Source organism: Corapipo altera, unplaced genomic scaffold (genome assembly GCF_003945725.1).
Source record: "Corapipo altera isolate COAL_440 unplaced genomic scaffold, ASM394572v1 1, whole genome shotgun sequence".
NCBI classification, from domain to species: Eukaryota; Metazoa; Chordata; class Aves; order Passeriformes; family Pipridae; genus Corapipo; species Corapipo altera.
In genome coordinates, this window is record NW_020884873.1 from 12,261,540 (window position 1) to 12,285,950 (window position 24,411).

The following is a 24,411-nucleotide window of genomic DNA, read 5'->3' on the forward strand; positions in this document are numbered from 1 at the left end:
TAGTTGGAAAAAAAGAGAAATTAATTCAAGAAAACAACATATAAGTTCCTGGCTCTCCTGTCTCACCAGTGTGTGGAATTGGGTTGTCTCTTGTAGCAAAACTGAGGCTGTGGTCTACAGCAGTATCTCAAGTCCACCTTCAAAGAGAGCTGAATTAAACTGGACTTCAGATGCCTCTGGATGACAGTGATATGTCTATACAAACTGCAAAAGCCTTCTAATTTTGTCTTCATGCCTCCTTGCTGCAAACATAGCCGAGTGCCATGCTAGTACTCCAAAGAATCTGAAACACAAAGGGGGAGGGGGCTGGGGATCAAGAAAGGATTGAATAAAGCCAGAGTATCTGAATAGCTTCAGTGGTCTAAGTCAGCAATACCCTCATGTACATGCAGAGTCTAAAATCAAAATACACCTTTCTGCATCCAGTAAAAAGTCATTTGATGCAAAAATGTTGGGTGCCAACTCTGCCACCTGTATGGACAAATGCACCAAAAAGTTACTTTCGTTTCTTAATGTAATGTGCAAGTGATTTTCTTTTTGTTCTATTTTATAGGATTCGGATGACCAACAGCTTGTGATGAGTGGTCCTCATGATCAGAACTAAAAACTGAATTTGGCATTAGTCAGTTATTAAACACATTTCTATTTACAATTACTGTGAAGAAAACCAGCAGCTACACATTACAGGGAATAAAATCTTGTTACAAATTAAAAACCAAAAAAGCTCGGCTTTAAGATGCAGCCTATATAACTCACAGTTACCAACCTCAGATGTGTTGGCTGTATCTGAGCAGTACCAACTATAAGTGCTAAATGCAAGACTGAGTCTCAACAAACCTAACCAGAAGCAAACAGACTCCTCTCTGGGAAAAGTAGATAACTTTCACTAGCCTGCTTTTTAACTGCTTTTATTCTTCTTCACAGACTTTAAAACAGCCACAAACACACAGGGCTGCTAACTTGGCAAATATCCTACATTTCTTAGTTCTCTAGGTCTGTGCTTTCATTTGGCTCAGTTACAAGCACGAAAGGCAATATGTGTTAAACGTCTATTTTTAAACTGAGGGGATTTTTTTTGCTACTGTACTTTCTGGTAAGATATTCAGCAGCAGGAAACACAACCACCCCGTCTGCCCCACTTGCCTCTGTCTTTCCTTGAACTTGAGATGAGATGTAAACAAAACAGCCATTGTACAAAGGGAGGTAGTCATTGAGGCATCTTTAGCAAGACATGCAGGCGATGTGAGAGCATTTAAATGCCAATCAATCTTTACCTGACCCATTTTTGTGACAGACAACGAATATGAATATCCCCTTACCATGCAACGCCCACATTCAGTTTTTCGGGTCTGGGAGGAGCAGAAGCTGCTTCTTCAAAAACTGTATTTTTATAAAGCACAGCAGTAACAGCTGTGAGTGGCACCACACTATTAGAAGTGAATCAAATAAGTTTCCTTCAACCAAAATATTCATATCATAGTGATACAGCAAGAACACAAAAGAAACCACAAAATAGCAAGCAAAGGAAGATCTTTTTGCTGGCAGCAGTAACACCCCCCAATGCCTGGGGGGCATTAGGTGCTGTCACCCCAGGATGCCTGCTGTCAAGATAAGATAAGCAGGCAAACCCAGGGTTGTTGATGCAGCTTTTGAGTACAACAAAGGGAATCTAACGCGTAAAGACACCTGGATGAAACAGACAGACCAAAGTAATTCCCCAAACTTCTTCCCCTGCACCCCTACATATGCCTGCTTTTTTTTTTACCTATATTAGAAAGTTTAGAACACAAACACAGTTAAGACACACGCTTATGTATCTAGGAGTTTTCCCCAGAGAATTCTGCAGTTAATACAGATCATGTTCTTTCCTTCTCCCCAGTCACCCAAAATATTAACGCTCAGAGAGACCAGAAGATAAAGTCCAAACATTTATTTTTGTAATAATCATTAAATATTTTTATCACAAAAAAAAGCCCCACAGTTCATAAAACTCTTTCTTTTACTGACAGACTATTCACTTCTGTGTTTTTGATAGAACAGAACAAAAATTTCTTCTTGCTTTGGTGTTCAAATGAACTATACTCTCAAAATTAATATAAAGAAACACTGCCTTTTAAACATGCTCAAAAATCTCTTTGAAGTCAGTAGCATAACAAGGTTAAATTAAGTAACACAGAGAGTGCCAAGGTGAAATCATTAAAAAAATGCAAGATATTTTTTAAAAGTTAAAGAGCCGCATTCTAGCACTGAAAAATAAATAATACACTTCAATATTCTCACTTAAATTCATATTACATATAGTTGGATTGTTTTAAGGAAACACAACCCTCCCATATTTAATTCTTTTCATGCAACGTTGTTTATTTCAAGAACTCATGCAATATAAACAATATTTTACTTGAGCTCGCTGTTGAAACATAGCTTGGTACAGAAGTTTGATTTTTAAGTTAAGAGAACAGAAGGGTAAAAGAAGAAAATCTTCAAACAAAATGCGTATTATGTGGATAACACCATCCAAGCCAATTAAACTGTTCCTGCTTAACACAGGAAAATTAAGCAAACAAACTGGCTCCTAGCCAGCTTTGAAAGAACAAACATCACAGAGCTATAATCAACGAAACATGATCAAGTTCAATAATGCAGAACTGAATAATACAATCTTCTTATTTGCTGGTAGTAAGATGGAGAATGTAGAGTAGTTTTGGTGGGTTTTTTTCTTTTCTTAAAGAGCGAACTGAAATCTCTGGAGCATGAGTGGTGCTACACACCTGTAACACCAAGTTCGGTTGTAGCTGAGCATTAGAATGAAGAACTGAAGGCAAATGGGGATATTTCCATCCCCACATTTCATTAACAAGTTATGCTAAATATTTCTTGCACAGCCTCACCAACAAGTCTCCAGATAAAGTCAAACTAACTTCCTGCAAAACTTTATCTTTCCATCCAGCAAAACAGCAGGACGGTCAGATGAACTTCCTCATTTCAAGTGTATTCATCTGTTTAAATACACACACACACTTCAGGTACGTTGCATGTCAAGTCTGAAACAGGAGCACAAGAAAACAAAATCCACAATCACCTCTGAGGACATCATACTGATTTCAAGCATACAGGAAAACTACTTATAAAATTGTGCAGACTAGATTAAAATACATTCTTTACTTTGCAAACATGCTTTTAAAAACATGAAAGATACTGTATATGAAATTCAGTCTAGGTAATTGCACATAATACAGACAGCTTAAAAAAGAAAAAGCCAAAATGAGAAAACTTTTGGTCACCAAAAGTTTGTTTACCTGAAAATCATGAGAAAGCAAGTGAAATTAAGAACACCAGATGCTATATGTTTTGTTAATTGTATGCTTTTAAAAACCAAGCCTTTAATAACTAAAATTTGGAAGTTATTAATCATATTATACCTGCTAAAATGGCTGGGGTGGGAAGCACCGTTAAAAAAAAAAACAAAACACAAGAACAAAAAAACAACCCATTTCCTTTGGATCCAGAGAAAGAAAATAATTCTTACTTAAAAACAATTATATAGCAGTTCTATAAAGTGCCTGTTAGAGGAAACACATCAACAGATGTTTTCCTTGTGCAAAGTAGACATTTTTCAGCTCAAATCTTTGGAACATATGCTACCCAGAGTTTGTGTTTATGCATTACCTCCAATTTCAGTAATTCAATAAAACTTTTAATCTGCACCACCAAAACTATTTTTCTTTATGCAAAATCTGCACCATCCCTAATTCAGCTTTCAGGGCTTGAGCTAAAAACATGTCAACAGAAATACTCTGGGTTTCATTTTCTCATTTCTTAATTTTTCTTTTAACTCCTTTGCCCATTGTGCGTATTTACTTCCGACTGTAAAAGGCTATATGAAATACATTCTCTCCTAGCAAACAGCAAAACCACATTGCATTCCACTGTAATAAGACACTGTTAAAAATTTTAAAAGCAGCATTTAGGATCAAACTAAAGCTTGATGGAAAGATCTGTCTCCACTTCGAAATGCAAAATGCAAGACCTCTTGAAATTACTTTATTACTAGAGAGTGGATATTTGAAGTGTTTTGGAACTTAAAAAGAAAGGTGCCTAAAAGTTAACAAGAGGAAGCCAAAGCAGCCCAAGCTACTGGCAGTTTCAGGTTTAAGCTCAGGTCCACCTGCAGCCAAGCACAAACATTACAAGAACAGAAACTGCACAGACAGTAGAAAGAGCCCATCAGCCTGAGCCTGTCAGTGCAGCACAGCCACACCGGCACTACAGCCATCAGCTCAGTTAGGTCAGGCTCTAGCCACAGCAGCAAGGAAAGGTACAATATGTACACTGTCCCTCTGAGTCTCACCCTGACCTGGTTATTAGCTGTTTATCTCTTTCTGCTGTGCCTTTTGCAACCGGACATGCCTATCTCGTATTGGCCTTTTTAGCCACCAACGTGCTTGTAACAAACACGGGTAGAGCCCTCCCCAAATCTTCGTTGGCGAAGCCCAGCCATGACAATGACAATTGACTAACACTGGATTTAAGCTTTTCAGGGCCAAGATCCATTAGAGGCTCCAGCTGGAGTGCTGAAAAGGGCCAGAAGTGAGAGTACAGGTATTTCTTTGTAAACCGCAAGGCTGCAGATCAAAGTTTCCAATAAACAAAAACAACCACCTCAGAACACCACCAGTCCTTCCCCTCAGATGTGCTGCCCTCCCTCCTGGCCTACTACTGTTTTGGCAGTCCATCATCTCTTCTGTGTGTAAGAGGAGTTTTCACATGTCTGAGCAGAAGAGGAGAAAACAGTTACAATGCTTATGAGATTAAGTATGAGATACATCTAAACCAAGGTAACAGATTTAAGTGACTTAAATAAAATACACATACGTTCAAAAAAACCAAGATATATTTGTCCATTTTAGACAGAAGCCACCAAGTTTTCATTTGATCTGAACTGTTTCTTGTAGGAAAGGTATTCTGAATGTACCAGTGCACAGCTGATCTGACCAGCCTGGAAGTTCATGCTGCAAAGGAGTCCTTCTTGGATAAAACGTGTAATCAGGCTCATAGTTCAAGAGACAACTCAGTGATGCCATGTAGATATCTGCAAATCTAGAGAGACGTCTTAAGAAATAAGTTGGATTCTCATCAGTTCTGAATATGCTTCCGAAATGTGCATTGAAGAAATTCCTGTTCATCTCCCTGTCCCCCGAAGAAAGAAAACAGAGACAATGAAGTGAACACACCTGCACACATCTCTTCGCTAGCCAGCATCCAGAACCTGAAGCAAGCAGTTCCTGTAAGATGGTCTATGCATTGTTCTCTTGCCATTTTACTTCTAAGCACTTAAACGTGCCACATAAGAAATTTTTTCACCCCTTGCACACACGTAGCCCAGATCTAGAAATCACAGTTGTGAACAGAAGAGTTTCACACTTCTGACATTCTGACAAGTTGCTTCTGACATTAGAAACGTGACATCTCAAGCCTTCTTTCTAGTCTTCTGACTTTTACCTTTATCCGTATCCTAATGACATCCACTTGTTCCAAAGATAACAGACTTTTTTTAAAAAGTCAAATATTTGGCCTAATGCACACGAAAAGCTTAAACACTTCTTGGAATTAACTTCTGTCATTAGTTGCTGCCAAGCATCACTCCTACTTCATTTACTTCCGTGTTTCTAGGGAAGGCTGCTGCTGGTACAGCTGCTGGCCTTGCCAATTGTGCCCTTCACACCCCCTGCATTTAGGGATTACTCCTCTCCTTCGCAATAGCAGATTATTAGACTTTTAGTCCCATTTCCTATCTTTGTGATAAATCAACTGCTACATCCAGTCTAGTGCAGAGCCCAGTTTCTACGTATTCTAAAACATATTACATGTCATCTGAAGAAATCATCTAAAAAACCAAAAAAGTAACCTAAGCCTTGACAAAGAAATACATTGTTTAATTGTGCAGAAGCTGTGTAATCAACAATGACAGCTGAACACAGAGGGAGAGGAAAACCAAAATGAGAGAAGTATTTGATTTGATGTTACCCTTTCATGGAGAGAAGTAATATCTGTTCTAAAGAAGGGGAACAGGGAAAAGGGGTTCATATGCACAAAGTGTCAAAGAAGAGAAGAGCTACACAAGAGACAGGTAGAATACTGCTATAGAAAAATATTTTATAAGGTCTGTAACTACCAGAGAAATTCAAAAAAAACCTGTGGAAGACATTACATAGAACCCTTGGCTATCAGCAAGCATATTGCAAATCTTCATCTCCTGTGTCTTACCTCAGTTCCTTCCTTTCCTTCTTCCATTCTTCTAAAATCATCTGAGAATCAGGATCACGGTGAACCTGGAATGTGAAGTATGGATAACCTGTAACTAAGGATACCCTCATAGATAAGCCTTTCCATTAATAAACCCTTATCAGCCAATGGGACATGAGCAATACTTCAGAGATCAGTATACAGAAGTTATCCACATGCATTTTAAACAAACAAAAGCAGGAATTGATCCAGGCTAACCAGTGGAGGAAGGGGATGAGATTTTGAGAAAACTCAACTAGCTACACAAATAACTGCATTTATTTATCTACAGGCAAACACTTCAGTGAGGCTCAAAGCACTTGCAACATCGATGTCCAGCATGTAGAAACTTGGCTGGATCCCTTCTGCTACACAGAGCCGATTACACACACACAGAACAAACCTGCATGTGTTCCAATAATCCTGTCAAGGTTTGCAGCCAGGTCATGGTTTGAATGTACTTCTCTGTGTTCATGATTTTAATCTCTGACCGTAACTCTGGAATAATTGCACCAGTGCGCCAGCCATGCTTCAGGGTCAAGTCCTATTTACCAAGAATTACAAAATACAGGTATTAGTCTTAAGAAGAACTGCTTAAAAAGAACTGAAGAATTTGACTATTGTGTATCCCAAAGGGGCACTAATCGCTTCTTATGTATAAGCAGGAATATGAAACCATGGGACTTAACTGTGCCAATAAGCAATAAAGCTTAATTTCAAATTAAGCTTCAAATCCTGTATTTTTGAAGAGAGATAAAGAACACACTTGCAAATAAACACTAATTCATTAGGTTTAAAACAAACAGCAGGACATTTCTCTTGTAGATGAGACCACTGTTGCTGTCGGAAGTACCTGGAGGAACCATGTGTGGGGTTTGTGATATTTACCCACACATTCAGCTGACAGAAGGCTCCTATCACGAGCCCCAGCTATTCAAACTCCTCCTGACAGGTACAACACAAGGCAGATGCCACCTCTGCTTTCTTATCCATTGTGCCAGATTAGAACACAGCTGCATCCTCCTTTTTTTGATCCTCAGTCTTCTGAAGCACCCAAACTTACTCTTCTTTTCAAAAGCAGACTGGGGAAAAAAATGTTAACATCATCTGCTGCTGAAATATGTTACCACAGCTTGGCAGTGGAAAAGTCTTATCCAGGCATTCGTATGATATCAATTACAAAAGACTTAAGTGGTGTTCACTTACCCTAAATTAACAGCTAAAATACATTTTCTCATAAGGTAGTAAGAAAATGCTCAGAGAGTTGGGATACAAACCAGAGCAAAGTCTTAAGAAGGAAGTTTACCATTAGTGACAGGAAGATTTCCTCTTGCATTCAAACCAGAAATTCATTCAGCTCATATTACAGTTGGCAGTAAATGTCATCCAAATCACGCGTATCCTGTATATTTGGATATCTCTGTTTACTCTGCTACATCTGACACAATCAGTATCTGGATCAGGTATACAAACTCACACATTCCTGACCACAGCTAGTAAACAAGTTAAATGCTACAAGTCAGGTGGAAAACATGGTTGGCCTTTAAAGAAACCAATGTTCTTCACTGCAGAAAAAAGCAATATGGCTTAACCACAAACCAAATTTTGTTGTATTTCAAAATCTCAAATGAAAATGTGTTATACTGAATAACTGGGGAGGGAGAGAGGAAAACTAACAAAAAGCCTCTTCTTTTATCTTTTGTGAAATCAAACTACTTACTGCCAAGTCACTGTATATGTGGTCACCAAAGTAGAGCACCTTAGAGCCCCTCCAGCCAGTAAGCTTCAGAAATTCATACAAGTTACCCTGCAGAAACAATGACATGTACATTGCAGAAGCATAAAAATTGCATGAAAAAGGAACTTAGTATACCCCTAAAAACACTTTCATATCATTAATCTTGTTCTCAGTTTACATATTATGAAGCCCAAATTTTACAAGTGGTTTTCAGGAATACTATCACTTCAAGAGGCAAGGACATACACTACCAACAATGAATTTCTACAATTTCAGACATGAAAATCACTGTCTCAAAGAACATATTACATTTTAGAAGCTTTTATGTCTAAAGAAGGTTGGGATTCTAGGAAATAGGTGTTAAAGTTGAACCAAAGAAGTTTATTGAAAGCATACCTGTTTGTAAATCTGACCTTTCTGCAGCTTGTGAATCTTGTCCCAAAGCAACACCCCCCTTTCATTCACCTTCCGGAATGGTCTAGAATAGATATACAATTGTTACATTGCTGTAGAAATTCTGTCACTTCTTAGGAGATTAAAATCTTAACATTAACAATACTCATCTCTCAAAAGGAAAACATGCTCTCTAGCACCTGAACATTGTGTAACAGAAGAAGCAAGATTCCAAAACTTCCATTTTAACCAGTGAAAAGCAATGTATCTCTCCAGCACACCTATGACATTTCTTAGTTTGAGAACAGCTGTTGAGATGTAAGGCAGGGACCCCAGGCAGAGGGGAAGACACAGTATGAATTGTCTGCCAAGAAGGAGAGAACATTAAAAAAAACCTGAAGATGTGTAAAAATCTTGCCCAATACCTCATTTTCTACACATGGACAACTGAAGAAAAGGGTAAAGGACTGGGGGCAAGATGTACAGCAAAGTTTTTTTTAAAATAAAATGAAGAAAAGAGGAAAAAATCCCACCTCCCTCTATCTCACTTTCAAATCATAATTATACATAAAGGAACAGGTCTTTTTCAAAAGTAAGAATAGTGTATGCACAGTACAAATGTGTTTACTTAATTGAACAACTACTCCAAATATTCCAGTCTGTCAGCCAGAGAGACACCCTTTAAATATAATTTGTGACTAAAAAAAAACCAAAGCAATGGAAGACATTTCCAGATAAGGGGATGATTCTGAAAGGCATCAAAGTTTCTCATGTTTCTTAGGAAAGAAGCACACTTCACCAACTTATAATCAGATGTTAAAAATAGCTTCTGTGACCCTGACTCACTCCAGTAGCTGTGATAGCTCCTGAAACTGTCTTAGGTAAGACATGGTAAATATTTAGACTTCAGAATTGCATGTTGCTGCATTTTGTAGTGACCTCATACAGGATTTCACTTTACACTGCAGCCAAATTAAAATATTTCATAACACCCTCTACAGCCTTATATGGAATAAGCTGCTTGAATCATTCTTTACTGACTAAACACCCACCTTCGCTTATCATTGAAGAAGTTTGGTTTATCAGCCTGGACAATGACCACATCAAAGAGATCCCTCCAGTCCTTGCCAACTATGAACTTCATGCCTTTGTCCCTAGAAAGGACAGAGGGATATTAACAGTGAAGCATAACAGATGTGCAGTTATCAGAGCAATATAATTAATTACACTGGAGAACCTCATTCTCCCCATGCTTTAAAAATGTATAGTTAAACAGAAAACAACTGCTCACTTACACAAAGCTGCTGGGACTGTTTGTGATGAGAAACATCTTCTTCCCATGATCAGCCAGCTTAGCTAACACTGCACGAGTTTGCTCAGCATAGCAGATGTATTTCTCTGTCAAGATTGGGGAAAACACAGTATTAACTGAGAAAGTTTTTCAAAAGAATTTTCTCTGCATTCAACCAAGGGGTTCAGAACACAAGACACTTAAAGGCACCTTTGACAAGCTTTCAAGCTTTAAAAATTTAGAATTTCTAATCTTAAATACAGAAGCCAGAAAGATCAGTACACTATCACTGAAAAAAGCTTTGATAGATTGTATCATTAATACTTACCAATATCTGCTTCAATTGCTCTGTACATTATTCCTTTGATATGGACATCCCTGATTGAGTCCTGTAAGGAAAGCAGCAGAGCACTAGAGAACTTTAACATCTTTTCAAGTATAAAATCCATGCTCACTGCATAGCAGTAGTAATTTGTTTTCAAAACAATTCCTTTCTCAGAATTGCACTTTACAGAAATGCCATGTAATGTTCATCAAACATATATGTCACTACTAAAAGAGTAAGCCTGTCCTCCAAGACACTAACTTGATAATTTTGGGAAATACAAAACTGTATAGCAGAGGGGCTGTTTTACATAACTACTGTGAAAGGTTGCTGAGAAGGGTGAAGTGGGGTGAAAGCCCTCTGCAGCAGCAGAGTCACCACAGATTTCTAGTGACCTTTGGAGCAGAACACATTCCTCTCCTCTTGCAGGAAAAAAAAAAACCCTAACCAAAAGTTTTACATCTGACAGATTTTAGATTACAATCACTTATAAATGCCCTGGTTATTTAAATAAGGAAATTATGAACAGATGAAAGAAGCTAAATGCACGAGCAAAGCACTCATAAGGAGCTCTGGAGGCATTTAGCAGCTCTCATGAGCCAGCTCTGCACCAGATCACTTTGTTTAGATCAGTGGCACTGCCATTTTGCTACTTACATGGGCTACGTCCTCAAAATCCTCAAAAAATACCAGTAAAGGGCTTCCAAAATGCTGGTAATGCTGAACAGTACAGAAATTCCTACACATACTTCAGCAGGAATTACATGAATTAGCCTTCTGACTCTATGCAACCACAGGCAGAAGTGAAAATTACTCTGGAGGTAAAAAATTTCTTAAAATCCATATGATCTACTTGGAAAAGTGAGAAATTCAACATATGAGTGCATCACATGTGTTGAACAACTACACAAGTTGAATACAAGTCAACAAGGGGCCAGGAAAAGGTTTTGGATGGAATGCCTGTGCAGACAAATACTATCACCTTGGGCATTATCTCTTGTGTTCTTACACAACCATGACATAAAATGATCTCCTCTGCAGGATAGATCCTGAGGAATCAAGAGGGTCAAATTACTAGATTAGTACTAGAGTTTTTCTGGAAGAGGAATAAGGATAAACAGGCAAAACAGATAGTCCAGAAGCATAAGATAGCAAGTGATTGTATACTAGCCAAGATGTAGAGGCATTACAACTGAAAGCTCCAAACTGGAATACCCTATAGCTTCTCACATTCCTGATAGTGAGAAAAAGGCTTTGTTTAATAACAAGCAAAAGAAGTCTTATCAATTTACAAGAACTTCTCCACTTTCCCCCTATCCACCCTTCAAACCTACAAAAAGAGCAACAGCCCTAGAGGATGTCAGATTTTAAAAAAATTTCAAATGATTCTGTGTTTCTTTTCTAAGTTCTACCTTAATTTTACTTACGTTTTTAAGGTTATATAGCAATAATTACTCCATACAAAACCTAAGGTGAGGTATTTCACTGAGGTTGACACAACAGGTAAAAGCTTCCTGAAGTGCTCACAGAGAAGACACACAAATATAGAGGTTTACCTAAATCTTCAAAGCTACTACCTTGACATCTTTGTATAGATGAATAGGTTCATAGTCTATGTTGTTTTTCAGAAAATATTCATTCACACAAGAAAGGAGTCTCATTTCTGGCAAGGAAAATATATCCATGAATTGCTTCATTGTATTTCCTTGTGAGCTCTACAGTGGCAGGAAGAAAAAAAAAAAAAGGTCAGGCATTTGTCAGATTAAAACACTTTCATTAATTTCGTATAAACATTTCGGCTTAGTTGCAGATATTCAGGTTTTGCCATCCCCTTCACATTGCTTCAGATTCTTCTTGAACTAAGACCCTCGATAAAGTATCTCAAAAGCATTGTGATTAATTCTTCAAATAAATCCAACTCATCGCTCTTAAAAGCAGTATTTTAATTCATAAAAACAAGACAGCGCTCAGCTTAAAGTCAAGAAAAGCCTTTAGAGGTCTTCACTAGAAATCTCCACTTCTGCAAGTAAGGAGCACTGGGTACTGTGATGGGGAATGGAGGTTTTCTTATTTGTTTGGGGTTTTTTTAGTAAGTGGAATACTGATTGGGATTGCAAAACAATTCACCTCCTTTAAAATAAGATAATAAAAAGTTTTAAGAATCTACAACAGCTAATGCAGTAACAAGGGAAGAGATTTCTAGTCTGTAAAAGCTATAATGATAGTTATATCACCCTCACAGTAAAGGAAGGTCATCTTCCTGATGAGGAAGCACCCTGTGTTTCAGTTTGTGTCTCTTGCCTCTTGTCCTGTCACTCTCCTTTCCAAGATCTAAGAACGTATAGGTCTAAAGAGACCAAGGCATCCCACAGGGAATGCCAGGATGATATTCACAACTGCTGCAGAGAACAGACTTGGGAATCCTAAATTCAGCTCCTTAAAAAAAAAAAAAAAAAACAAGTGCAAGAACAAAAAACTGCTCCACAGCACAAAGAAGGTCCTTTCATGTCAACATGGAATTAACACCCTTAAGTAAAAGGTGTAAAATAAACTTGACTTTTCAGTAAAAAGACAGCACCATTCTTCATTTGGAAAACAGGAAGGAACCTGCTAGCAAAAGATCAATTTTCCTAAGAAAGTCAGATCTTAAACCTAAATGTTTCATCTCTTATCATTCATCTTTTGTCAGATCCTCTTACTATCACTCTGCCAGTTTGCACACAGGAGATGTCTCCACACATTGACTTGCTGCTACATCAGTCAAGCCATCAGACCACCAGGAAGAAGTACACAGCCTGGGTAAAGCACTAGATATGGTTCATTTCCCAGCCTTTATCAGATTTGCTGTGCAACACTAAGCAAGTCACTCGATTTTCTATGTTCCACTACTCTGTCTGAATGACTGGGCAAAGGAGCAGTCAAAGAAGAAACTACAAGAAGCAGGAAAAAAAAAAAAACTTTAGAGGGCAAACTTCACATCTAGTACTATAAGTCAATCACATATTGAGAAAATATAACTGTTAGTTATAATGAGAACAAAATTTAGATACCACTACCCTCACACCAAAAAAAAAAAAAAAAAAATCAAAAAACCAAAAAAACCACACATGACAACAACAACAAAAAAAAAACCCCACAGCCATTTCTAAAGATCAATTTGTGGTTTTACCTTTCCATAAAAGTCACTCATTTGCTCTAAAGGGATATGGGAACCATCATACATTGCAATAACTTCTTCATCTGGGACAACACTGAGGCCTCTGGAAAACAATATCAGTTTTAGTTCAAAAGTCACATTAAAATTTTCAAGTAATCACCAAAGTCCAACAGATTAACACTTAGACCTGAACCTTATTAAAATACTAATAATGTCACAGGAACACTTTTGTCTATAAGCTAAACCAGCATCTTTTCTTACCAAACAAGCAACATTTTAGCAGACTGATACACACAGAACACATTCCAATTTTAACTTTAAAATTTAACTTTACTTTCTTACAGGAAAAGAGCTAATTAGTCCATTGAAATTATGCCTCAAGGGTTTGTAAGTAGCTAGAGCTTACAGTTTCTTATCACAAAGTAATTTCTCACTGCCTTCCCTTCATAGAGTATCAATGATCTGATAGTGTTTAAACCAGATTATTCTGCATCATGACCTTGAAGATTCAAGGGAAAGAAAAACATACACAGCCTTTAACTAAATAAGAATTTGTTTTCAACTGTACCAACATTTCAGTTTCACAAAATTTAAGATTACTTGAAGGATGGTTGACAAGTAATTAAAACATAAAAAATACAACAACAAATAGGGAACAAGGAGATATGACCTCTCCTCAGAGTTTCTTTATGAACTATTAAGAGAGTAAAGGCTTTGGTTTGGTTTTATATGTTTGCAGCATCAAGCATCTTTTATTAAAGCATCTAAAAGACTGCAGGCATGCAAATATCCTCACCAAAGGACACAGAAGTGTTGAGATTTTGCTTAGGAATAAAAAACACAAATGAAAACCAGATCAGCCAGTCTTTTTTTCTATGTTGACTTATGGTGTTTTGTAGCTTTTTAAAACAGGTTGTTATTTCAGTGCCTCTCTTTCCTGGTCTCACCAAGAAGTGTTTTCAGGTATTAAAAAAATAAATAAATAAATTGATTAGCCTAGTACTTTCAGTGCTTATCATCCACACAAGCTTTGTAGTGAAAAGGCATGATACATCAGCTTCCTCAGGGCTTCTATGGTAGCAGAGTCCCACATTAACCAGCTCCTTTACTGCTCTTGTCAATGCTACACTGACTGGTACAAAACTCTGAGCTATTCCTGGCAGGACTCCACCATTCAAGTCAGTATTGCACACAAACAGGGCAGATAATACTTTGGTTTTGTAACATAAAGAGTTCAACATTACCCATTCCACAGCAGAAAACATAAACGTTAAATGCAACCAAATGTTAAAAGGATACCAAGTAATACCATCAGAACTGAGAAGGTACCTTCTGGTCTGCAGACAGCTATGCCAAGTGGTATTTGAATACTGCTAAAGAAAACACTTGTGGATCTGTAACCACTTAAGCACAAATCAAGAGATGACAACTATGAAAGCCAAAGTGGAGAGATGATTGTCTAGGCAAAGCTGCAGAGTAGTTTTACCAGAAGACTCACAGTCTTGACACAGTTCACAGTCCAGCTGTAAAACTAAAAAGTTTGTTTTATTTCACTGACAGCATGGACAGACAGCACTAAAAGCATCACTCTCAACCTTAAGCGGCGCTCCCACTGCTGCTGTTGGAGATGTGCATTTTTAGAGGGACATCAGAATTGCTTACACCTCTCAGTGCAAATGGGGCTGTACACTTGGGCTAGTCTTTTATCTGTGTAACTGATCTCCACATGTACAGAACATAGGGAACAACAAAACTAACAACTACAGATATGCAGCACCTGACAGCAAAGCTCAGTGCTGGTACAGAAGAGAAAAGGTAATATCATTTTAAACAAAATTAAGAGAAAGTACTAAGTGAAATGGTAGCTTTCACTCTCACGTTCACAGTTTTCACTCTCACACACACTCATAAATAACAAGATGTGCAGCCTAGCAGTCCATCCAGAATTACTGTGGGTGACAAGGAGAACAAGGGTCACCAGCACTTCATAAATCTCAACATTCTTCTAGAGTTTTCTTGCATGATCATCATGTTTTGGCTTTGGATGTGCCTTCTGTACTAGGAGTTGACAGCAAACTGATTTTCTGCCTCTTCATTCTGTCTCACTCTGAGCACTGCTGATGGACTCACCACCCATTCATCTTCTCATCTAGGGCACCTATACAGTTCCAGTCCTACCACTGCTCTTCCTGACATCATTTCTCACATCCTTCAGCCTCTTTTTTCCTCCCCTCATGACCGTGCAGGTGTCTAGGGAAACAGCATGCAAATGTGATTAAATCCTGATGACCAACTCATGCAGGTACCACCAACACATGCCATCCTTTTGTCCCCTCCATCAACATTTCTTCTGGTGCTCTCATACATACATGTTTCCATCCACACCAATTTTTACATTTCTACTACATACTGCTACAGATAAACATAGCTTTGGTTACCTCACCTGGTCTTTAATCTAACAAACCAGCATTTTTCACAGCAAATCCTGCCATCAGTAACCTTTACACCAAGTTCTCTGATTCCCTCCTAGCCCTGCATATTTATTATTCTTTGAAAACCACAACAGGCTTTGTCAGTTGAAACATACAATAAATATTCTACATCAGCACACACAAACAACTGGTATAAAGTTCCCCTCAGACTCTGATGATACATACAGAACACATTGTTTTGGTAGATTTAGATAGCTACTGTATTGATGGTAGGAGCCATCAACTGGTCTATGCCATCTTGTGTCCTTTTTCATTTTCCTTGCCTTCCTCTACCCTCTCCCAAAAGGCATCTCAGCCAAATTAGTACAATAACAGATGAATGACTATGGCTGAATCATCTTGCCTACCTGCAGAACTGGCAAACAAATAAGTAATGAGCATATTATCATCATTTCATACTACCATATACAATCCCCCACAGTATATCACTTCAAAGTCACATCATCTTTTGGCCCCAGATGAAAACTTTTTGTCCAATGACTTTAAGAAAGGTGATCTGGCTTCTTGCTTGATTTAAAATCTGGTACTGTGTGTGGTGTTCAAGTCAGTCAAATGGGTACTGCTTCATTACAGCAAACTGAGCCATACTAAAAACTTTCCTGTCAAAGTTCACATATAGTAAGTCTATATCATGCAACAAAGAACAGCACAGAGATGGCCCATTTTATATCAATTCAGCAAATTCAAAAAGTGTCAGGTTGTGTTGAGTTTCCTTCTGCAAGTATGATGTGGTTGATGTGTCCAAACTTAAAAGCTCTGTGCAAACACAGCAAGACCTCTCAAACGTCTCCACAACCACACCAAAGTCACACTAACAGGCACTCTGTGACTATTTACATAGAAAGCAACAGCAGAGAAGTCATCAGTGTATTTTTAGATGTCTTTCAGTACAATTTAACAGCCGGAAACAAAGTGAGTCAGCACTATGTGACCAACCAGCCTGCCAACTTCCCCAGCTGGACCAGGGAATCAGCTGTACTGTATCAGTCAGTAAACGTGTACACATGCCTGTGTGTACACACAGAGGTGCAAAGAAACCCCCTTTAAGAAAGCCTACAATGTTCATTCACGTCCGTGCTTGTCAGGGCACAGTTCCTGATACGAAACCAAGATGTACAGTAATAAATGCAGTTAAAAGATTCAAAAAATAAGAGTAAACATTCTTATTATAAATAGAAAATAATTTTACCCACCTGTAAACTGTTCCCAGCTGAATGTAATGAAAAGCATCGATCTTCATTAACAATGCCTTGCAGGAAAAAAAAAAAGAAACAGTTTTTATCACATCAACTATTTCACATGAAATTATTAAAGTCAAACCGATTTTACCTTTAACCCGTCTCAAGAACACCTGAGCACCCTCACTTCAACTTCCTTCATAGCTTCCAAAAAACTTTTATCAATTGCTTTTACCTGGGTTTATTCTGTTGCACTCTTAAGTTGCCTTCCCCTGCCCACCATGAGGACAAAAGACCCAAAATGTTTTCTAGTTAGGAGCTATTCAAATACAACCACTAATAATAATGATGCTTGCTATGAAAGAGGAAAATATGAAACAAAATCCTTACAAATCAACGTAGAGTGGAAAGTTGGAAGACTTAAAAGCTCTATTTATTTTCTTTGGTTGGGTTCTTAGCACTAAGTAACACTTCACAAAGTTATTTATACATACCCGGTGCACATCATAATGAAGTCCTCTGATGGCAAAATTTGGATCATAATCATATTTTCTTATTTCTGCAGGATACTAAGAAAAGAGAGCAATTATTTTAAATCCATAGTAGAAACAAATAAAAATTGTTTCCACAGAACTTTAAAAGTCTACGTTTTCTATGCTTTTCATTTTCTCTAATTGTTAAGAGGCTTTTGATAGGCTGGTGAAGATTTGCAGGAACATATGTACACAGTGCAAGACAAGTCAACAATTTTTCCAAAAATCCAAGGTCATTGTTTTAAATCTAAGTCAATCATGGTATTTGAATCTGGACATCCAGGTATACTCTGTAATGATTAACTTTGAACATCAGCCTCTCGTTCAGAAAAGTTAATTTAATATATTCTTAATATATTTTAAAAACTCATTGTTTAGAGTTGTATGTGAATTGAATGACTTGGTCATGTACCCTTTCCTCATGTTCTTTATATGTAACGTAGGGAGCTCACACCACTATTATACAGTTTTCTAGCATTTTTCAGTACAAGCTCATTTTCAGTCCACTGTAATTTTGTCCTGCTTTAACCACAGGTTGCCATGAAAAAAAAAAAATGTTAGATGTGTGCCTGGGGCTAAGGGTTTTGTTTTTAAAAGGTAAAATGCTTCAGTCATTTCAACAAGGCCTGAGAAAACTATCAATTCTTTGATTAACCTTCTGAAAGGCAATCTTTCATTTCCCTCCCACAGCCTACAGTAGTCCTAGATCTTGACAAATCCATCTCAGGCACATTTTTCACCCTGTCTACAACAGTCTCCATGCATGCATGGCTAATTTACAAGCCTTGGGGGGGAGGGTACATCATGGAGTTTCAATGGAGGCTCTAGCCACTCTTACAATAAATTAATGAATTGCAATTTTGCCCAAAGTTTTTATCTTGCTGAAGAGGACTCACCCTGCAACTTACCCTGTAGACTGTGCTTGCATTGAGCACGGGCATATACAATTAAAGAAAATAGCCCTTTCTCCTAACTATCATCCCTACTACCACTTCAAGAAAACATGGGGTAGGCTACTGATCTGAATGAAAAACAGCATCAGAAGCCTACAGAGAGGTTAGAAGATGTGAAGATTTGGCCAGGGGACACGAAGCAGAGGCACAAGGGACATCAATGAAGGATACAGAAACGTGATCAATTAAAAGTTACCATGTGCAGAACATGACCCAAAGCGACCACATCAAGCATGTACAATGAAATTTATTTCTGACTTTTATCAAATTTCTGCATACTTGACTTGCCTACTTTATTCTGCTAGAAGGCTGTGTTTTTACACACATGGCAGTACATAAGAAATAAAGATTGAGCCTACCCCAGCACACAAATCAAAGCTTCCTTACAAACAAAACAAAAAAAAAATTATAAAAATTGTACTGTTTGCTTACTGCACTTTTGGTAGGGATAAACATAACTGGACTGAAAGAGCAGTCCCAACAGGATGGCACAAGGCCTGTATGCTAGGAAAGAAATAAAACCCAAGAACAAGAGCTTACACGGAGCACCTGCTGCCACCTCCATGATTAGCACTAAACTGATGTTTATTCTCTTGGACATACTTCAAAATTCCTTGCTTCCTACACTGCATTTTGCAATTTCTGATGAATTACCTCAGACTGCAATGACCAAAATTGGTCATCTTTTAGACTGACTGTAACAGTCATAACAGACAATAATATCTAGAATTTTTTTTCTAATGTTAAAGGCAAAAAAAACATTAGGAGCATAAGCAGCTACATACATAGCACCAATAAAAACTGTTGTCCCTCAGTAAATTCCAAGAGAAGACAATGTGTTTTAGTAAGCTGTCTCAAAAAGTAATTACAGCTTTGTTTACTAAAACTCAAGAGACTTTAATCAAGAATCATTTTTTAAATAATTTTAACCATTTCAATTTTTGTCTATAAGAAGAAATCTTGACTCCTACAGTAACATTGTTTTTTGCAAGAACCACACAGCTTTAATAAAATGTATTTACACATCCTACAGAAATCACCACCAAGGCACTATCATGCCAAAATTGTAGGGGGATCAAGCTATCTATGCTTGTAGCACCCACGAAGTTTTGTTTGTTCTTGCAATGATATTTATAGATGTTTATATATAGCTCCTAACCTTTAGATTCAAATACGAAAGTAGAATAACACCAATTCAAATACAAAAGTAGAATAACACCACCCATTTAGATTTAGGTTGTATAAAAATACACAAGCAATTTTATTAAGTTCTCCTGTGGACTTTTTGTCTTTTATTTTCCTGCAAGCCCTACAGTTCAATAAGTTTTGTCTCTTTTAATCCACCTTTGTTTCCCAGTCTTTATGCCAGCAATACCTTCAGTTTCCTCAGTCACCCACCTCCCTCCTGTCCTGCTTCCTAACACACAGCAACTTTTCCCATCCCCAAACTACACAACAACCAGCTCCAAAATGCTTGGATGTCAACTGGTCACCACTGCAAACACAGTGGTAAGGGGTCAGGGGACTACTGAGCTGAACACTTACTCATATCCAGGCTCTGATTACAGTGTCACTGATCACGCTGCCCCTTCAGCAAACACAGCTGAAACGCCGGGTGCACACAGAGCACCTTGCAAGCACACAGTGCAATCAAAGACCTGCTCAGAAGTCAATCTAAAAATACTCCACATGGAAATTAATCACTGCACTCACAGCAGTGGATAAAACAGAGTAATGGTAACTTTGAAGCTTTTTATTCATTAATGTGACTCCAATAAATGACAGTCAGGAACAAACAACAAACCACACCACCACATTAAAAAATAAGACGAAAATAACTGTACTCCTTAACAGACTGTGCTCTGCTCAAAACTGCAGCTGAGAATAAACCAGCACTTCTGTTGTTCATATGTAGCTGTTGTACAAAATGTGCTACAAGGGACTCACGTATGAAAAGATGAGTTATGCCTCTCAGTCAGAAATTATTTATTATACTCTTTATTCATAAATTTATTGTTATTCCATTAATTTTACTCACCCGATGTTCATTGATAAGAAGATCTCGAGCAGCATTGAATATCAGCGTGTGCAAATGTTTAGAATAAAAGACCAACGTGTAGTCATAATCAAAACCATAAATTTCAATGTCCGACAGGCTCATTTCATTGTTTGAAAAAATAGCATCTGGATTCAGCATGTTACTCATAATCGAAGGAACCAACTCTGTGAACAGAAAAAAAAAGTTATATCAGTCTTGCAGTTTTATTTAAATAAAGACAAAGAAATCCATTAGCAACTGCTAAATATAGATAAATGATGATGGAAACTACCAAACTAATTCACACTAAGCAGCTATTCCTTAACAATATGATGCTACTGAACATGCTGTCCCAAACTTGTCTGGATGACCTATACTTTTTATTTGAAGCACACTTTTATCTGCACAGTCCAGGTTGGAGAGAAAATGCATTTTGCCATCTTGCTTATCAGAGAATGGCAGACATAATTTCTTGCTAACTCTGTTAACATATTTATTAATGCTTTTGAAAATTAATTTGGAGTTGGAGAATGATATTATTATTATTATTACTACTCCTCTAGGAACCTTGTCTTCTCCTCCCATTACTTGGTCCAGCTCCTGCCACAGAAGCAGAACTGACATTGTTTTAATTTTAATTTGACATTGCTTTATTTTTTTTTTGCTTCACCATTTCAAGGTTACCACATTACTTATTTGAGTTCGAGTTCAGTAAACTTTATATGACTGCCATAGTTTCCAAACAACTGTTACATACACACTGCTATGCTTACTAACCTTCTAGCAAATCAGGAAACCAAAAATATTCTGCTTATTCTCTATTTAACATGCCTAGAGTGTGTAAACCACTTCCATTTTTAAGGCTGTTTCTCTTGATATTTGATGCAAAAGTATACGGAGAAGTTAAGTCCATAATATATCAAGTAACTTCAGACCAACACCAATGTCAGTACTAAACATTTAAATTTCTTGTTTAGAAAACTTGAAACAGCAACATTAGGAGGCTAAATACTACTCTCCTGTCGGCATAAAACATGAGTATGTTTTCATTCCTTCCTTTCTCATAGACTATCTTTATATATTCCAGACTTCCCTACTACTGGAAAAAAAAAAAAGGGGGAACTATCATCTTAAATCTGTGCTTGGAAGGGTGAGTTTCAAGGGAATATGGTCTGTTTGGTTACTTTCTATATAGGTTTAAAAGGAATTGATCAAGTTTATCTCAACACCTTCAGCTCTGAGTACAGATCACTACATGTTCCACCACCAGAGGAAACCATCTCAACAAGGTGGGGGTAGGTGTGGAGACTCCAGGTCTGTTAAATAGCACTCCATTTTGAAAACTCTGGCCAACTCATGGAATGGGAAATTACACTTCTTTTGTAAAAGCAATGCCTTTAACTGCTGCACAGTTGACAGGCAGATATAGTAAGAAACACAGAGATGCCCAATCACAGTCAGTAATCTGAAACCATTCAACTTTATCAGATGCAGATACCCAAGTCTTTCAATTTTTAAGAGAGGAAGAAAGGTAAATTCACTGAGTTTAATTCCAAATTTCAAATAAAGCCCAGGAATCATATCAAATGGTATTTGACATGCTACAATCAGGGTAAATACTCTTCCTCTATAAAAAGGGCCATGAATCATTCAATTAACTTCAAGACGTAAGAATATTTTTTGTGAACTTCTAAAATCACGTTACAATACCCATTTCTGTATTACAGTTAAAGTATTTTTTCAAATGGCAATTGTTCAGCCTGGTGACTCAACCCTTGTTTTAAAAACAAAGATATTTATATAGCTACACATAGATAAAAAGATATTTCAGCTAAAAAAAGAGCTTGAGTACTGCCTGTCTGAAAACAGACAGTGTAAACGCTTGGTAGCTATTAGACATTCTGGTTAGCAGAGAGCATCCAAAGTGCTATAAACCTTACTTCAAAAATCAGGGGAGATGTTGAAACATCATCTCAACATCATAACTAAATGAAACGTCACATACTTGAAGCCATTGGACAACTTAGGCTGTAATATGAGTCTGAAATATTCTAGAAGCACTTGCCTCATCTTTTGCCAACTCACACCCACTGACCGACTTATTTTTTCATAACGTTACCCTGAAGTATTATTTGGGTGTGGTTTAGAATAAAAGAAAGTTAATTCCCAAAACAGGAAAAGAAAAAAAGGTTCAAAATAAAAGGCACTTCTCTTTTTCCTATCCCTTATCTGACCCTCCAAAATCCCACAGCACTCTCTTGAGATCTCTAACACGATTTTTAATTTCACTTCTGAAATGCTGACGCTGTTTTATGTTCACAAATGCTTTATTTGCACCCAGCATTGTGAAGCTCGCATTCAGGACTCTTAAGTACAGAACAACACAGTAGTTTCTTTTTATAAGGCCAAAACATGCGATCTAAAGGTTAGATCTCCTGCCACTATGGGACAATCTTTTTCACTTGATATTGTAGAACACACTCTGCCTCTTTCACTTTCAGGTCCCAAAAAAGATCACATATTCAAGCTTGCACTCGAGCAAGTATTACCTTAGTAATACTATTCCCATCCGAGCAAAAGCAGAAGCAAGGAAGCGAGCAAGCATCTGTCCCCTAGCTTTTTGCCTAGATGGGCCAAAGAACAGGGCTCCCCAGAGTCATCCACGTATCACGAGCATTTTACAACGCTTTATAGTGTTATAATGGAACCATAGGCAAAATGAAAAAAAGTCATCCAAAACTTCACAGGATTTCAACTTTTCGGAAGAGCAGCTTACTGCAGAAACCCCCTCAAACAGACGACCAGCTTCTCGATTTCCTTTTTACACTTTGCTTTTCCCCACACAACGCATCTCCAGCACCTGCCACTTTGCCCGGCCCGAGCCACGCTGCACGAAAGGCTCCTTCCTCGAGGCACCTCCAGACAGCTGCAGCCCCGGCGGGTGCTCAGAGACGGGCTCAGCCCTGCGGACCTGCCGAGGGGACGGTCCGACCCCTCTCCCAGCCCGGCACCGGGCAGACCACGGGAGGGGAGAGCGCTTCGCCAGGCGCTGCCGGACGGACCCGCGCCTCGCCCCCCGAGCCCCTCACGCTGCCCCCACAGCCTTCGTCCTTCCCCCGCTCCCAGCCGCCAACCCGCATCCCTTCGCTCCGGGAAGCGGCGGTGCCCCGACTCCCGGGGCAGGTTGCCGGGCACGGTGGGGCGGCGGCGCCTCTGCCGCCCGCGGGCGCCGCTCACCCTTGGTGACCCTCTTGGCCTCCTTGTAGCGCGACCACAGGTAGCTCTTCATGTCGGGCGACGGCTGCTGCTGCTGCTGCGGGGCCACGGTGCAGAAAGGAGCGGCCCCCGCGGCGGGCAGGGGCAGGACCCGGCACCGCCGCCCGCCCGCGCCCGCCCGCCCCGCCGCCAGCAGCGACCGCGCCGCCGCCGCTGCCGCTGCCATGCTCGACCACGCTCCGCGCCGCTCAGCCCCGCCGAGACACAACGCCCCCGCCGCCGCCGCCGCCGGCTGAAGTCACTTCCTCGGGCCCCGCCCCGGGGCCGCGCCGAGGCGGGAGGCGGGTCCGGCTGCGGCCGCAGGTGCGGCCCGGGAGGGAAGGAGGGCGGGGCGGCCGCTGCTGGGCGAGCAGCGGGGTCCCGCAGGAGCGCGCCTTGGGGCCTCACCCGGGGCCGCCGGGCCGGGACTCTCGGGTCTGCCGAGCCGAGGAAGGAAAGCAGCGTCCCCCCATCCGTCACCGCCTCCAGCACCTGATGGTGAAAGTCAAGGTCAAGTGGAGCCGCTCAGGAGATGTACCCCAATTTCATGCCTCTGCTGCTCTTCTGGTCTCTGCTGCCTGGGGTCCTTTTACCACAAATGCCACATCCAGTGTTTACCTTTTCAGCCGGCGTGCGCTTCGGAAGTGCTCCATACACCTGCTTAAATCCGTGAGAAAAAACAAGCTCAAAACAAAAGCTGAAATACAGTGAAACCCACAGAAGTTCTGCTGCTGTCTTGAGGCTCCCCATGTTCTTGTGAAACATTTGCCACTGAT

The 24,411-nt window shown here is 39.2% G+C and overlaps 2 protein-coding genes across 4 annotated transcripts in view; one reads left to right on the top strand and one right to left on the bottom strand.

Moving 5' to 3' along the window:
- STAB2 (stabilin 2) overlaps positions 1–1,944 on the top strand; it is an 85,031-nt gene extending 83,087 nt beyond the window's left edge. For all 3 annotated transcript variants that reach the window (XM_027656874.1, XM_027656888.1, XM_027656879.1), the window contains one exon: positions 554–1,944. In XM_027656874.1, coding sequence (XP_027512675.1) covers positions 554–604 — 51 coding nt within the window. In that variant the 3' untranslated portion in view covers positions 605–1,944. The remainder of the gene's footprint in view (positions 1–553) is intronic.
- On the bottom strand, positions 1,916–23,822 carry NT5DC3 (5'-nucleotidase domain containing 3). Its single transcript, XM_027668754.1, has 14 exons — positions 23,618–23,822; positions 20,381–20,565; positions 17,351–17,425; positions 16,872–16,927; positions 13,199–13,289; positions 11,607–11,744; positions 10,033–10,093; positions 9,709–9,811; positions 9,466–9,567; positions 8,417–8,498; positions 8,003–8,089; positions 6,686–6,826; positions 6,265–6,329; positions 1,916–5,187 (listed from the first exon to the last, which is right to left on the bottom strand). The coding sequence occupies exons 1-14, from the start codon at positions 23,820–23,822 to the stop codon at positions 4,926–4,928; spliced, it is 1,653 nt and encodes a 550-aa protein (XP_027524555.1). The 3' UTR covers positions 1,916–4,925.
- Positions 23,823–24,411: the final 589 nt, after the last annotated feature.

Bases quoted from the DNA above. Each gene is read 5' to 3' on its own strand.
- NT5DC3 (XM_027668754.1), bottom strand. From the start codon at position 23,822: ATGGCAGCGGCAGCGGCGGCGGCGCGGTCGCTGCTGGCGGCGGGGCGG. The intron at 20,566-23,617 runs GTGAGCGGCGCC...TTCTGTTCACAG, and splicing joins GGCCAAGAGGGTCACCAAGG to AGTTGGTTCCTTCGATTATG. The intron at 16,928-17,350 runs GTATGTATAAAT...TTTTCCTGCAAG, and splicing joins TTCATTATGATGTGCACCGG to GCATTGTTAATGAAGATCGA.